The sequence below is a fragment of the Pimephales promelas genome, chromosome 16, assembly GCF_988280905.1.
Source record: "Pimephales promelas chromosome 16, fPimPro1.hap1.1, whole genome shotgun sequence".
Classification (NCBI taxonomy): domain Eukaryota; kingdom Metazoa; phylum Chordata; class Actinopteri; order Cypriniformes; family Leuciscidae; genus Pimephales; species Pimephales promelas.
In genome coordinates, this window is record NC_142784.1 from 25,293,613 (window position 1) to 25,310,492 (window position 16,880).

At 37.3% G+C, this 16,880-nt stretch overlaps 1 protein-coding gene across 4 annotated transcripts in view; it reads left to right on the top strand.

Moving 5' to 3' along the window:
- cadm1b (cell adhesion molecule 1b) overlaps positions 1 to 16,584 on the top strand; it is a 176,379-nt gene extending 159,795 nt beyond the window's left edge. For all 4 annotated transcript variants that reach the window (XM_089121305.1, XM_089121304.1, XM_089121307.1 and 1 more), the window contains 2 exons: positions 11,697 to 11,822; positions 11,899 to 16,584. In XM_089121305.1, coding sequence (XP_088977431.1) covers positions 11,697 to 11,822; positions 11,899 to 12,017 — 245 coding nt within the window. In that variant the 3' untranslated portion in view covers positions 12,018 to 16,584. The remainder of the gene's footprint in view (positions 1 to 11,696; positions 11,823 to 11,898) is intronic.
- Positions 16,585 to 16,880: the final 296 nt, after the last annotated feature.

Genomic DNA, 16,880 nt, shown 5'->3' on the forward strand with positions numbered 1-16,880 from the left:
TTTACTTCTAAAATTGTAACCAGTATTCGAAACACAAGCAAACCACGATCTTCTTTTTCAATGTTTACTTCTAAAATTGTAACCAGTATTCGAAACACGAGCAAACCACGGTCTTCTTTTTAAATGTTTACTTCTAAAACATAAAACAAAAACTGTTACATGGTACGCACGGTCAAAAAACTGTGTTGCTTCCAACGTCTCTAACTTCAAACTAAAACACATCCAATCACTTGCATTATGACGTAGTGCGATCTGACTGGAAGGTCAAAATAATTAAATATAATTTGATCTAAACATTACTAAATATACATTTTAAATCCAAAAATAAGTAAAATAATAATTCTTATAAATCTTAATGAAATATTTTCTTACTATTTTTACTAAATTATTATATCAGATGAACTAAACCCTATGTGGCTCTTACAGTAATGTTAACCCATAAAGCTAAGTAATTCCTTAAAGGTATACTCCACCTCTGGAAAGATGAATGTGTTTTTAAAATGGGTCATTTATGTAGAAGAAATATGAAATTATTTTTGAATTTTGAGCTGAGAAAAACCAGAAAATGTATTTTTGGCTTATGTAGATGAAAGACAACTCCCAGAATGCACTTGTTTCGCTGCCCTAGGAGGCCACGCCTACCGGTAACAGAGCGCAGTAGTTAAAGAACATGTCTAGGCTACTAGTGAGTCTGCCCGGGATTTCAAGATGACCCAAAATGTCCGGGATTCGGCTTTTGCGTTCTACAGTCGTCATTCATCATGTTTACTGGCGAACAGGCCAGAACAGCGCGAGGCCGGTGGCGTGATTACCGATGAGAGAGACGCACCAGTCTTGTTTCTCACGGAGGAGCGGGAAATTTTCTTAGCAATGTTAAAACGCACATAAACCGATCACTTGTTTAGCGTTCATGTAAACACTGCATTCAGATTCACCAATCAGAATGAATTCAGTTAGATTGAAACAAAAGCTGTAAATGTAAACGGTGAATGGCGACTACAGAAAGCAAAAGTTGACATTTTGCTTACATTTTGTACGATTTTGACGGCCGGACATGTCCAGGAAAAAGAGGATAGTAATCCCTACTACTCAGCTTTCTCCACAGAACAAGATCCTGATAGCTTAGCTTCCAAAAAAAAAAAAAGATGGCTGACACTATGTGTACATTCTGTGAGTGAGATCCCACCCTCTATGGGCGGGTCGAAAACATCCAGAACAGCTAAAAAAATCAAAAAATCCTCAGATGACGCAAAATGACGATTTTTGCGCCATCGGAGGATTTTTTCCAGACAAAAAATACATAAATCACTCTTCTCAGGGGGACATGAGGGTGGAAAGCATGGTAATTTGAAAATACTACTAATACAAAGCTTAATGCTAAATCCAGAAGTATCCCTTTACGTTTGATAATTCATCTGCTTAAACTTAAATAAACTTCACAACTGACAGCAAGAACTTCAACAACAAACTTAATGTTACATAAGAGAGGGGAGTGTGATTTTGGGTCAGGATGTACTTAATACTTGCTAATTTTTATGATGTTTTGGACTGGATGGTAAATTAGCTATACTCAGCCTAAACTAGCAAAGACCAAGCCGGTGTAGAATTTGAAGGGATTTGGTGCTTATTAAAAAAAAAAAAGTTAACTCCACTCAACTTGCTACTTTTAGTTAGTTCCTCTTCAACACTGATCAGCAATCTAACAGCACTGCAGCTTTTACATTATCTATGAAGATCCTCTTGTTATACTGAGCGCAGGAACTCTCCCTCACTGAGATGATCCCTGTGGCTTCAACTTATTTCTAGCACTTATTACAGTGAGTTAAAAAAAAAGTAAAACGTGTCGACATTTTACATGGAGTCTCTGAACTTTCTCATCCTCGTCTCGCCCTCATTCAGCAGTCAGCCAGTGAATGTGGGTTATGACACACTCATCTGAGGTGGGGTAATCTGAGGCTGTGTGTTAGTCATGATGTAGGGCATAACCAGATGTGGAATACACCTCCCACATGTCCTCCTTAACAGCCCTATCATGAATTATGCATATTATATACCAGCAAAGACAATCATGCGACTCTTCTTTTGGAGCTGTTTTCACATATTGTGATGCCAGTAACACTGAATTCATTACTTGGGATTTATTTCACAATTTGTGCATGTATTTGTCAAATCTAATTAGTTATGTGTGTTTGACTGTTTCTGCGTTGTATTTTGTGTAGATATTATAACACTCACATGTCCTTGCTTGACACTTGCTTACCATAGCAACAAGACTTTCTGTTTACTGCACAGCTTTCGTTATGCAGGTAGCAAAGAATGTACTGTAAATAAAACAACAAGATGAAACCTACAATGAATCCATGTATTCTAAAAAACCTATTGTACAAGCATAATATTATGAATATGACTATTTCTATTTTTTGATGTTTGCAGTTGGACGTTTGGAAACTGGACTTTTCACACTCTGCTGTCTTGCACGACGCAGCTTAGGTGTCAGTACACCATGAAAGGCATGTTTAAAGAGTAACTAAACACTAAACCAACTTTTTTAGTTAATGATCTGCAGTGTTGTGCAAGTTACTTCCAAACTGTAATACATTAGGTATTACTTGTTACTGTTATTTAAAAGTAATTCATTACCTTACATTATTACTGTCCCAGAATTGTAATGTGTTACATTACTCATGTATTACTTTTGAGTTACTTTCACCAAAATAACTAAGTAGAACTTAACTTTTGGGCTGTAACGATATGCAATATGAAACCGAAATTGCGATTTGCCACACGACTCAGATCCACGAACCTGCAGAATCCGCGACACACCTCTTCCAACTCCAGCGTTATTCTCCTTACCGTCCAGATCCAATGCTGCCTTATCTTTAAATTAGGCTATTAGTATTATTTGAAGTTAACATTATAAAATACGTAGACCTACACCATAAAACTGGTTGAGGATAAATTATTTAAAATTGGGGAAGTCCAGCATTCTGGACATGACATTTGCAGTCAAAACTTGAAATAAAAATTCTCAGAAAATACATGTATTGAAACGTATATAGGCTACTTCCTTAAAGGACACCAGACATTAGACAAATATCAGTCTATGTTTTATTTTTAATATTAGGGAAAAGACACATTCATGCGTGACAAAAAAATAGGAGGTAAAATATATTTTTTGTAATTCTGTTAATTACACTGCGCAAATCGGATGAGGAAGGGTTGGCTCTCCGGTCTCCATAGAACCTTAAAATGTTCATTTTATTTTAGTTTTCGTGTTCGCATTTATGAGAAAAAAACAATGTTACAGACGCGACCGCTCTGAACTGGCACTAAAAGACTGCTTTAAAACTTTCACATAGTCTGTTGCCTTTAAGAAGTAAAAGCAGACAATACACTGTAATACAACTGTAATACAAGCCTCACTGAACATGTAACGAGTAAAATATTACTGAAAATTGATTAGTAATGCCTTACACTACTGCGTTACAGCAAAAAGTAATATGTTACTGTAATGTATTACTTTTGTAATGCGTTACTCCCAACACTGCATACAACATATCATTTCGAGTGAAAAAACGAAGAGAAAATCCAAAAAAAGTCAAGGATACAAGCCTGTGTACATATTTTCATTTCCGAGCCAACTACCCCTTCCCTAAACCACCGCGCCTCACTGAAGTCGACTTAAGCCACCGTGAAATAACCTTTTGAGTGACTTCCAAATCTGACGACGGCCACGTGAACTTTGTCCTCCAGTGAATTTGATATTGTGAATGTGCAGGGAAACTCCTTTTCCTTGATTTACTGAAGCTTAAATGTAAAACGCATTTGCAGCTGCACATGCTAAAACATTGAGCATCTGGCTCGCTCATAGGCTGTGCTGCGGCAACTGCACATCCAATGGCGCGGGGGCGTCTCTGAGGTGCGACCAATGAACTTAGCCCTACGTCATTACGCAATCTTCAGTCTTCACGTGCCTTCACCGGGGTTTCAGACACTTTACACGACTTCCACCAATCAGATGCATCACTGTGGGATTGTGGGATTGTTCAGGATTGTGGGTAATGGAGTACTTATCCAATACATCGCGAATAAAAGGGATTTATCTTAAAACAAGGTTAGTGCCCCATGAACTTTTGGCATTTATATGAGCATATACAATCACTTAGTACAGCCGTAGCTGGTTTTAAGTCTACCATGTATGGTTACGTTTTAATGGCTTATACCCCAACTGTCAATTGAGAAATTGTATTGAATTTTTACTTCCGGCACCGGCTGTGGGCGGGACTGTGATGCTCTATTCGGTCGGTGATAGACGCTGGCTGCCTCCGACTTCGTGTGCAGTTGCGCACGAGCGCAAAACTTCACAACACTCACCCCCTGTCGGTGATTGGTTGGAACACTGTTTATTTCGGTTTTGAGTGTTGGTGAAACCAATTGTTTTTGTGTGCAGATTTCAAAGCCTAAGCTGCCTACAGAGATGCGGTTTTTGGACGGCATGCTTATGGGGCGGACAGCTAGCGGATCGTCGGGCAAGATTACTGTAGATGAATGTGAACTTTTATTTTCGGGCCTGAAATCGCTGATAGCACCTTTAAGACCGAAGACTGTTTCTATAAGTGGTCAATAACTGGTCTAATGGTTCATTGCTTGAGACTTTTCTGATGGGGGTTTTGGTATGAGTTAGTGGACAGCCGCATGACGTGTAAAAATATCATCAGGTTATAAAAGTGTAGGAGATTGTGAGCTATAAAGAGCCTAATACACTCTAGCAAATAGCCAAGTTATTTTCATCACCTGTCAACAGTGCTAAAGAGAATTTTTTCACCCAGTAATAATGCATCAGCATAATGCAAAATACAAGTCTGAAATAGAAGGATACAATGAAGGTGCGAAGTTCTCCATTACTTGTTGAAACGCTATATAACTTCAACACTTCTTTAGTCCCATTGCCAAAGATAGCTCAGTAGGCGGCGAGGTGCCAAAATAAGTCTTGCTGATTTTATCAAAGATGCCACTTCTTTTCATTTGGAGTAAAAGACACCTCTACAGTCTTCCCGGTTCAAAGCCTATGTTTTTTTCCCTATCTGACGTAAAGGATCCAATGAGCGGTTTAGGGAAGGGAACGCTCGGAAGCGCCTTTCTCTCCGATCAAGGGTTTTCCGCTTTGATTGCGGTGCGAAGGAAATGATTTATTATTTGAAGTTGACTAATGTTTCCTTGTGATTAAAAACCAAGTCAGTTGTGTGCAGCAAGTCACCCAGAAAAGCTGAATGGCTTAGAGTTTGATATGAAAAGGCCTCTCACCGACACACTGTAGATGTCTGCTCCGGACTTTTGGCATATTTATCATTCCATCTACACAATTCAGGGGAAAAATGTCACCAGCCATGTACTTTGTGGCATGTAGCAGGCTGATTTTAAAGCATATTTTGGCATCGCTTTGCATTCGCTATGTGAATGTGATTTTGCTCACAGAGAGTCGCAGATAGTAGAAAATGTCTTTGTCACCCTTGTGGCCTGCAAGCTCAATTTAGAGAGTCTATCAGGAAAACATGCTTCAAAGGCTCCACATGCTCAGGGTCCAATCTTTGTTTGGAAAGGTCTCTCTTTGTACCCCGGGACTGTGGTCCTTTCTCGCCTGAATCCGAATGAGTTCACGTTCAACCTCTCCTTAATGTTTTTTTTTTTTCTTTTTAAATCTTCTCGCTTGTGGAAAATCTGTCTTTCAATGCCTCAGTCAAATGCCGTGTGATTTACGTTTCTTTGCCACATTGTTTCGCCTAGGTGTCCTTGGGTGAGCTGTGATTTGTTTAAAAAGAAATTTCCGTTTTCATTTCATCAGTGTGCCTTTCTCTCGAAACCCTGAGTTGAAACTCGAGGGAATGACCTGTGCGGAAACTTGAATCTAGATTTAAAAAACCAATAAAAGCGGACAAGCGAACAGATTTGCAAGCTCTGTTCCTGAAGATTTCCCTGATTACTTTTTAAAGTACCTTTTAGCAGGAAATGCCAGAAATAGACAGAAGGGGTAGCCTATAAGACTACCACACTATATTGGCCAGTCATGCGTAAGCCTCATGCGTAAGTATGGAAGTATAATAATGACATGTCTTTGAAACTAAAAAGCATGTTAAATTGCACTAACTGAAAAAAAACTGCATTGGGTCCCACTTTATATTGAGTGGCTTTAAGTATTATGTACTTACATCTAAAAATAAGTACAATGTACTTATTGTGTTCATGTTGTATTGTAAAACACTTTTGCTACTATTGAGGAGTGATACGGGTAAGGTTAGGGACAGGTGTGTGGGGTATGGGTCGGTTTAAGACTTTGAAATAAGCGTAAACAGCGCAGTCTCTTCCCAAGACGTCATATAACTGACGTCTTGGGACGTCTTTTGACCAAACGTCAACATCCGCCTTTTTAGGGTACCCTTAAACGTCGGTTAGATGACGTTATCGGATCCTAACCCTACCCCAGACCTAAACCTACCCCGTCACCTAACTGACGTTAAAGGTAAAGCGTCAGTTGTATGACGGCCCGGGATCGTCATTTAACCAACGTTTAAGGGTACCCTAAAAAGGCGGATGTACTTATTGCTTGCTACATTTCTGGAAATCAGTTTTTCTGAATGAAGGAATCTACCATTTCTTTTGGTCTTCGTCATCACCCGTTTGCACCATCTGCTGGTTATGTGACTCACGGCAGATGGAGATTATGCATACAGTAGGTTGTCTGCTTTTACATTTATATTTACATTTAGATATTTAGCAAATGCCTTTGTCCAAAGCGACGTACAAATGAGGACTAAAGCAAGCGAAGAGGCAAAAACAACACAAAAGTGCAAAAAAAAAAAAAAAAAAAGTTAAGGCATTGCTCAGAGTAGTAGAAGCCAGACAAGGGAGGATTAAAGTCAAGTCACCTTTATTTATATAGTGCTTTTTACAATACAGATTGTAAAGCAGCTTCACGGTGAAAACATGGGAAAAAAAACAAGTTTGTTTCTCGAAGACACCTGAATAAGGCAGGTCAATAATATTGTTGAATATTAAATGTCCAACTTTGTTTCTGCTCTACTGTACAGTTCTCGGATGTGCAGTGTTGAAAATTCTGCTGAATTTGTCAAAGTGAATTTTTAAAGAGTGAATTGAATTAAATGGTGAATACGGATTCTTGAATGTTTAATGAAAGTGTGTATGAAATGTTTCCATTTGAAATATTCACTGCTTAAATATACAACCCTGTTGAATTTCAGCCCCCAAAAGTGCAATCCCTGAAAATCCCATGCATTAGGATGCAAGTACTGTTAATGCAATGCATTTTTTCCAATACATTTAAATCAACATGCATTTTTAAGACATTAGTCCTTATTTTACTTCCATAGCTTGGCCGTTTCACTTTTGGTCCGCAGCTGCTGCAATGACAGTGGCCTGCAGTTTAATTAGTCACTTCAGCACAGATGCAGAATGAGACTCATAAAACATGAGCTCTCTGGCCCTGCAGCGGGGCACAAGTCTCCCCCCTGCCTCACCCCGCTGTAAATCAGGCAAAAGTCCTCTTTATTTCCCAATAAATCCCACTCGCATCCCACTGCCTGTTTAACATGAACATGGTTTGTAGAGGTCGCCACGTGCCGCTTAACACAAGTACTGTACGTTTGAGCCTGTGGTGTCCAAGTCCAGAATACACATTATGAAATGGCAGCCGATTGGTGGTCAGGAGGTCATGAATAAATGTAATGCTGTTGTCTAAGTCTTAAGACTTGAAATACTCAAACTGCCCCAAGCGGTCATTTTACCCGCTAGATTCCACACTCTATCTATATCTTTAATGATAAATACCCAATTGAGAGATTAATGCATTTATTGTATTAGGGTATCTTTTAAAAACAAAACAACACCAAATTGTACATTTAAACCAGTTTAATTCTACATTTATAAATAATAATATCATTAATAGCCTACCGTAATTATCGCATATTCATAACAGGCTATATTCAGAAGAAGATAATAACAACTAAAAGTATCTTATTTAGATATTCTGTTGATAGTGAGAGAGACAAAGGTCAACTGCGTGAAATTTAACAAAAGAATCCCGCGAAATTCAGTGCAGTTGATATGACCGTCTATTTACGTAGGTAAAGATGTTCATTTGCTTTTTTTTCTTATGTATAATTTATATGAAAAACATTTTAAATGAAAATACAGATACTTTTCAGGGACCAGCAGGATTTTATTTATTTTTTCAACAAAGTTATTGCATATATAACATTCAAAATGGTCAAAATGAACTGTCATTGGCGTTCTAGTGTTAAACGCAAACATATAAGATCCCAATCGCATCCCACCTCCTGCTTGACACGAGTGCGGTTTGTAAAGCGTAAAACAGGCACATTTGCTCCCATGGTTCCAAAGCCCAGAACATACATTACGAAACGACAGCCGATCGGTGTTAAGGAGGTCACAAAAAGGTGGAACGCTGGTGTCGACGTCTTAAAAGCTAACATATATAATCCCAATCGCATCCTGCCATCTGCTTAACACGAGAACGGTTTGTAAAGCCCGTCACATTCCTTTAAAAACAAGCGCTTTGGCCCAGTGGTGCCCAAGTCCAGAATACACATTATGAAACGGCAGCTGGTGAAATGCTATCGTCGACGTCTTAAAGGAGTAGTTCACTTTTAGAAAAACTTCTGCTGATAATTTACTCACCCTCATGTCATCCAAGATGTCCATGTCTTTCTTTCTTCAGTTGAAAAGAAATTAAGGTTTTTGATGAAAACATTCCAGGATTTTCTCAATGGACTTCAATGGGAACCAAACGGTTCAAGGTCCAAATGAGAGTTTCAGTGCAGCTTCACAGGGCTTTAAACGACACCAGACAATGAATAAGAATTTTATCTAGGACCCTTCGAGTCATGACTCGAAAAAAAAGATTTGTTAATTTTGATGAACGAGTTTGAACAGGACAGTCACGAACGCTCATCACAGAACAGAGCATTTGTGCTTATAAAACGTATTTATTTTTTAAATGAGCGATCGTTTCGCTTGATAAGACCCTTATTCATCGTCTGGTGTTGTTTAAAGACCTTTGAAGCTGCACTGAAGGACCTTGAACCGTTTGGTTCCCATTGAAGTCCATTATATGGAGAAAATCCTGGAATGTTTTCATCAAAAACCTTAATTTCTTTTCAACTGAAGAAAGAAAGACATGGACATCTTGGATGACATGGGGGTGAGTAAATTATCACCAAAAGTTTTTTTTAAGCTCTAACATAAATGATCCCAATCGCATCCCACTGTCTGCTTAACACGAGTTTGTAAAGTCAGCTCTTTGCGGTTTAAGGCAGGCATGTTTGGCCCCACGATTCCCAAGTACGAAACGGTGGTCATGAAGAGGTGGAGCTTTAGCGCTAACATACATGAGCTTTCCATTACATGTGTGATTATTGTCAATGAAAATTGTATTCAGCCCAAAATGTCCTCTCGAAGGCTAAGATATCCGTGCGCCTGGACAGCTAATTTATCTGCTGGTGTCAAGCAGGAGGGGGGGGGGAGGAGGGGCGGAGAGCGGGAGGGGGCGGCACTGCGGAGAGAACAATGAATGTGACAGTGCTCCTCTCCGCTGTGTTCATTCCTAGTCTCATGCTAATTAGCCCTGGGAACAGGCTGCCAGAGCCAGGAGAGGTGCCTCTGGTGCAACATGATGCAATGCAGGGCTTCCCTGTCCTATATCAATGCAGAAACCTCTGTGGCTCATATCAAAGCGCTATCTTAGTCGGCTGTGTCATCCCGCTGGGCTGGATCTGTTGGTTTGCTGCGGGCAGAAACGGGTTTATCAAAAGATCTTGTTTGCACACCGTCATCGGCATAGACTTTTAATGTGCGAGGCTAATTAGATTTAGAGCACCATGTTCTTATTAAATTGAAAGAATTTTCAATTCTGGTGGTAGGTTAGATGAGGCTTGATGGAAAACAGTGGGTCGGTCACTAAGGCTTTAGCTGGTGTTGATTCTGAAAATGGAAAAGGGCACTCTTTATCGCTCTTATGCCTGATGAAAGGCTATTGATTACAACACTGAATGAGTAATATTGAGGGAAATATATAGTCTGGGTTCTGTTGAGGCACTTTCAGTCCTTGCTTTCAGGTCTACATTCTTTCCTGTGGTTTGGTTGCTAGGCACTTCATCAGGAAACTCGATTTGTAATTAGAATGTGTGCAGGGTTATTTTCTGTCTGTTCTCTTACGAAGCTCTGTAAATGCGTGATTTTCATCAGAGGAACCATGGTACCAAAAGCCACAGTGAAGGAAATTTGCTATATACAAAACAAGGACTGCACAAGTATTTCAAATCTGTAAAAAAAAAATAATAATAATAATAATATATACTAAAAGCTAAAATCAGTCACCATACATGGCCATAAGTGAATTTGGACATCATGTACAGTAAGAGAAATTTATATTTATTTTGAGAGTGGTGGGCATATATTCATTTTTTTAATCTAGATTAATCTCGCTGTAATCTTGGGATTAATCTAGATTAAAATGGCTCATTTGAATTCTGCTGTGAATATGTATGCTACCCAAATAAATAACCTCGCAGGTAGTAAGATGGGCAGGGGCGGAGCTAGACTCTCAGTAATACAGTGGGGGCGGAGCTTCATTTGCTACCAAGTCATTTTAAAATTAAAACCGTAAAAAAAAAGAAATAAAATATCTGATGAGTGCATATGTAATAATATGTCACTCGTTGAGCCGAGTAAGCTTATGTTAAATAAAACACAAAGACTATCTAGTTATTTTCCTTTTAATGCGCCCGATTTATATTTTCTCTCCATTTTCGTGATTATTCTCTACATTAAACATTCGCTCCTCACGCCACCCACTGTACTCCTGGGGCAAGTAGGCCTACCTTACACGCTGTGTTCCGGTTCATTTATGACTCACCGAAAGACATGTTGATAATAAGAGATGTTTCTATTCAAATTATTTCTGAAGGATGACACTCAAGTAATGAGTAATGATTTCAGCTTTGAAATTTCAGTTATTACGTTACAATTGAATAGTGATCAAAATGTTAATGTTTTTACTGGATTTGTGATCAAATAAATGCAGACTTGGTGAGAATATAGAGATTTGAAAACGTTAAAAGAATCAAATCTGAACTTTAGTGTAGAAATTTTCATTGTGCTTTATTTTTATTAATTCATGTGTCAAACTGACAGCCCTTAAAATGCAAACTAGCTGTTTTTCCGTATTGTGTGGCCATAGGAACCTCTTTTTGCATTCTCTCTTTCCACAAATTGTATATGAATGTATATCTGCTATATGTAGTTTATGTCATTAAAACTGTAGCAACTGTACCTCCCAATGGTCAGTGTTGCCTCTGGCAGCTGAGGTTTCAGGATCAAACCAAACAAACTCTGTGTGAGTACGTGTTAATTCAGTGTCACGCAATTTACATATTTACAGGAAACGTTGACGTGAAAGCATCTGTGAATACACCGAGACTCCGAGAGGTGTCTAAAAATCGCATTTTAAGCTTGAATTAGGACGACTGTTAATGAACTGTCATTAATGAATTTATTTAAAACAGAACATCATCACTTAGCAGCTCCTTACACTGAATTCTCAACCGACACCAGCTCAGGGTGCCTTCATTTTTTGTGTGTGTTTGTGTTTCTCTCTGACACAGATTCAAGAGCAGACGGAGCGCCACAGAAAATTGATCACGCCGTCATTGGCGGCGTTGTCGCGGTGGTGGTGTTCGCCATGCTTTGTCTTCTGATAGTTCTCGGACGATATTTCGCGAGACACAAAGGTAAATCAAAGACGCGACTGTGGATTTAGCTTGAATTTGGCTTGTTTTGCAAATGACAAATATTCCTCGTTTTAAGGTACCTACTTTACCCACGAAGCCAAAGGAGCGGACGATGCCGCGGACGCCGACACCGCCATCATCAACGCAGAGGGTGGACACAACAATTCGGATGACAAGAAGGAATACTACATTTAACTCTGACTAGACCTGCTAGCTTCCTGTGCTGAACAGCAAACTGTGGACTGCTGGGTTGGGAGGAAGGGGTTGTGGGATTCAATCAGGCTGGATTCACACCTGTGCAGCTGGAGAGACGGTGAGGAGAAGGCGCTGCCATCCAGACGGACGGGGTGTGGGATGGCAGAGCACTAGGAGAGCTCAATTTTAGACCGCTTCACCATCCAACACCTCCTGCTGGGGTCGGTTTTGTTCAGTTTTTAACATTTGCTAAGAATTTTGTGCCTTGTTCTGTTCTTACTGAAGTTCCCACTTTAATCAGGACACCCACAAGCTACTGTCTCTCGAACGGTCCAAACCCAATTTCTTTTTTTTATTATTATTATTCGTTTCATTTCGGTTTTAATTGCCAGCGCATCTTAAAGCTCTCTCTCATGCCGTTCTGTCTGCAGGTCTGAAAGAAAGCCACACACAAAGTTTCGATGCAAGATTCAGTCACAGAACGATCTCTCGGGTTGTTTTCATGGATTGGTTCCAAGTAATTTATTTGGCAAATTGCCTGTTGCTCTCCTTAGTCCCTCAGAGAACGAGTTAGAGATGATACAAACCATTTTTGTTGTGACCAACAACATTGAGCAGCACTATTGTGCTGTTGCATTATTTATTAGATATACTGTATATGATTATAATCGCTTGTGTTGGTATTAGGGCTGTCAGTTGAACAAATTACTTTCGCCAAAAAAATATAATAATAAAATGCAATCAAAGTCATTAATGCCCCCTGACCAATATTTCAATTGAGTTTGAAAAATATTATTATTAGGCATTATCTTTATAAGTTCTGCTTTGCTTTTTATAAAAGTCATGTTATGCAATCAACATGCAGAAACGTGGTATTTATCAATTAACGAGTAGTTATATTTGTTAAAAAATTCTCTTTTACTTTTGTTCAACTACTGGACATGGCGCAATAAAATGTGGTATTCATGGTGTACCGTGCCAAAGATGTTTTATATTTCAACAAAATATCAGAACAGATTGACAACCTCAATTACACCGCAGGATGATGCGACTTATATTTAGACATATGGAAATAAAACTAAGTATTGTCTTCTAAAGCATAATTTGAATTAATTTGATTCACTCATCGTCAGCCCGTGTTGTAGTCGGTTTGATTAAAACTTTTAAACGATTGACAGCCCTAATTGTTTCATAGATATACTGTGTGTGATTATAATCGGCTTGTGTTGATATTCATTCCGGCTTGTATCGCATTATCCATAAACCAACTCCACTCACAGACTAATTTATTGTAATTTTGCCCAAGCATTAAAAATGAATGCCAAAGCAAAGAAGAGCAGAACGGCTCCTGACTCAGCTGTACAGGAAGGCCGTCACAAAGATGTCCCCTTCTACGAAAAAACGAAACCTATTTATCAAAGTGTAAAATAGCTTTCATTTTTAGCCTGTTCTCATTCAGTAGGCTCAGTATGAGGTCGAGGTCAAGTGAGTTTCTCCAACTATTGTTAGTGCTTCTGTGCGCTTCTCATAGTGACATTAAAAAAAAAAAAATATTTGTAATAATGAAATAGATGGAGCCTGTTTGTTGTAAGCCATAGTCACAGTTGTGCCCTCTTGTTTCGGTTAGCAGCTCTTTTTCTGGATTCCTTCAATCCAGCTCATGTGTAGATGCCAGACTGAATGTAATAACTCTACAATAACGCAATAGTTTCTAAAAGCGAGTCCTGGATGTTGTCTCATCAAACATGATGTATGTGTTGGAGAAGTTTCCCAGGGACACTAATGTTTCTTCACTCTCATTATAGATGTATGGGGAGTGAAATTATTACGTTATTGTGGAGTTAGTATATATTGGTGATTTATCACACATTGGTCATATCTTTGGCCCTGCGTTCAGTGTTATAGACGATGGGACGGAGACGCGTTGTTTGTGATTGACTACACGGGGGCATTTTTGGAGAGTACGGTTAACATTGTAAAGTCCTTGTGACAAAATTGTTTGGTCATAGCATTTACATGAATTTGTGTATTATCAAGTGCTATTTTTTAATTTTTTTTTGTTGGTTCGCTTGTTATCTTTTTTCTTAGTGTTTCTCCTGAGATTATCTGGCAGGTGAGCTTTATTTAGATTTGAAAACGCTATTAAATGATGGTATATTTGTGCGAGGATCTTGTAGCTAATGCCACTCTTTATACTTGGTTATACGGAAACTTTCCTTTTGATTGTCATTGTATGTTGTACAGAATTTTGTGGTTTTATACAGACAGTAGATTTATTTTAACATATCATGTTTCGAATGCCTACAACACTAAACTGATTGAGAATCAAGTAAATGAATATTAAATTAAAAAAAATGTTAAATTACGCCCCCTAAAAAAAATGTTGGACCTAATTACATACACTACAGTTCAAAATTTGGGGTCAATACGATTTTTAAAAAAAGAAATGAATACACTGTAAAAAAAATGTTGATGGTTTAACTTAAAAAAGTAAGTAACCTGGTTGCCTTAATTTTAAGTTCATTGAACTGGAAAAAGTGAGTTAATACAATGAAGGAGAATGATTTAATCATCAGAAACTCAAAATTCTATGTTATCTGAACTAAATAAATTATTTAAGTTGATTTGACAAAAGAAAAAATGGTGTGATTACTACACTGTAAAAAATTTTTTGTTGGTTTAACTTAAAAGAAAATATGTTGTGATAACACATCTTGAAAATATTGTTTACAGTGTACAGTACTTTTATTCAGCAGATTTGTTAAATTCATCAAAAGAGACAGTAAAGACATTTATAACATTGCAAAAAAAAAATGTAAATGCTGTTCTTTTGAACAATCTGTTCCAATATGAAAATTATGTATCATATTTCCACAAAAAAAAAGTAAGCAGCACAACTGTTTTCAACATCGATAATAATAAGAAATGGTTCTTAAGCAGCAAATCCAGCTTCACCATCACAGGAATTAATTACATTTTAAAATATATTCAAATACAAAGCAGTTATTTTAAATTTGATTAATATTTCAGTACATTACAGTATGCAGCCTTGCTGAGCATAAGATACACTGTAAAAATTAATATACTTTATCCGATCAATAGAATGGTGGCAACAGATTACAAGCAATGTTATTATTTAAATTTAACAAATTAGAATTCAGTAATAATTAATCAAATTATTCCTTAAAAGTTAACCATTTAAAATTTACCAAAAATATCTCACTAACAGACGAACGTCAAAGATTAATTAAGAGCTCTTTAATTAAAATTGCCAACATTGAAGACATCTGATGTTAACAAGCAGGAGAAAATAGTCATTTTAAGACAAACCTAAAACAAACACTGATCACCATAATAGTGACTGCAATATATTTATTTTTTTGGTTGTTGTTGTAAGTTTTACTTATTTTAAGTGATTAACTTTTGCGGAATTACTTTGATGACTCAATTCTAATTTGTTACATTTAATTTATAACATTGCTTGTAATCTGTTGCCACATTTTTTTTTTGATTAGATAAAGCACATTCATTTTTACAGTATACTTTTAAATCCATTTTGTTCACTTTAGACACTCTACTAACGATAAGTAACTTTGCAACTATATGTGAACTAACTCTCATTGGAGTATTAATAACGGTCTAGATTATAGAGTTCAGGTTATAGTATAAGTTGACACAGTTGCAGAGTTATAAGTCTGTTGGGGTGCAATAACAATGAAGTATTAGCAGATATTAGGCAGACAGTCTAGTAATACTTTAATGAGAGTTAGTTGACTCGTAGTTCTAATGTTAATTAGAATTAGTAAAATTTCTAAAGTGGATCTTTAAAAAAAAAAAAAAAAGTGTTATCAAAAATCGTACCGACTCCAAACTTTTTAATTGTAGCTACATTCAATGACAAAATGCTAACTTTGTGCACCATGCATGTGAAAAAAAAGTCATTCATAAATGTATACTATATCATTTTGGTCAATTATTATGTAATTGTAATGGCATGGTGCTTTTTTACATGTCAAATAAGGAGTGAGGGCTACAAAGAGTCATAACATGGTGAGGGTTTCCAACTTATATTGGCCAAATCCCTCCTTTCCTTTATTTATGCTCTTTACTTTTATTATTCACAACTTAAATGGTAAATGATCTAAAACTGCCCAAACATGAAGAAAAAAAAACATGCACACAAACACACCTTCAATGTAGGTTTGATTCTGCCGTCTCAGGTCTGTCTATGAATTCATTTTTTGCATCTCAGGTAGAATGCAAAAGTGATGCCCCATATCTGAAAGAAAAGACTTTAAATTATTATTAAAAAATCATGCAGAAAAGACCATGTTTTATCTGCACTTCAGATGCTGTGCACTGTGTAAATGTTCATATTACTTTGTATAGTTGGGTCACAGCAGATGAGAGGTTTATTTAAAGAAAATAAATCTAAGATATGAATCTACGATGCATTTTCCATTTTTAGAGCTGTCTTTCATTGTTTTCACAGGTTTTATGTCAGATATTTTGTCTCATCTCTGTAGTTTGTATTCTTGTGTAATTAAAGTTATTTACATGTTCCAGATTACACTTTGTATTTGACCATGAAAATACATTTTTACAGAAATGGAGCAGTACTGTCTTAATAAAAAAAAAAAAAAAAGAGGTATTAATGTTCAAACAGCAGTTGAATTGTGTTTTATATATTCACTGAAACAAATTTCCTTTATGAAGTGTCCAATTAGCACTGTCCATGGACGGATACACGTGCTACTGTATATACACCGCTTTATATAGAAACGTTAGATTTCTGTCTCGCATAATCACTAAAATAGTCTCATTTTTCATACGGAGGATGAATTACCTGATAGCACGTTTCAT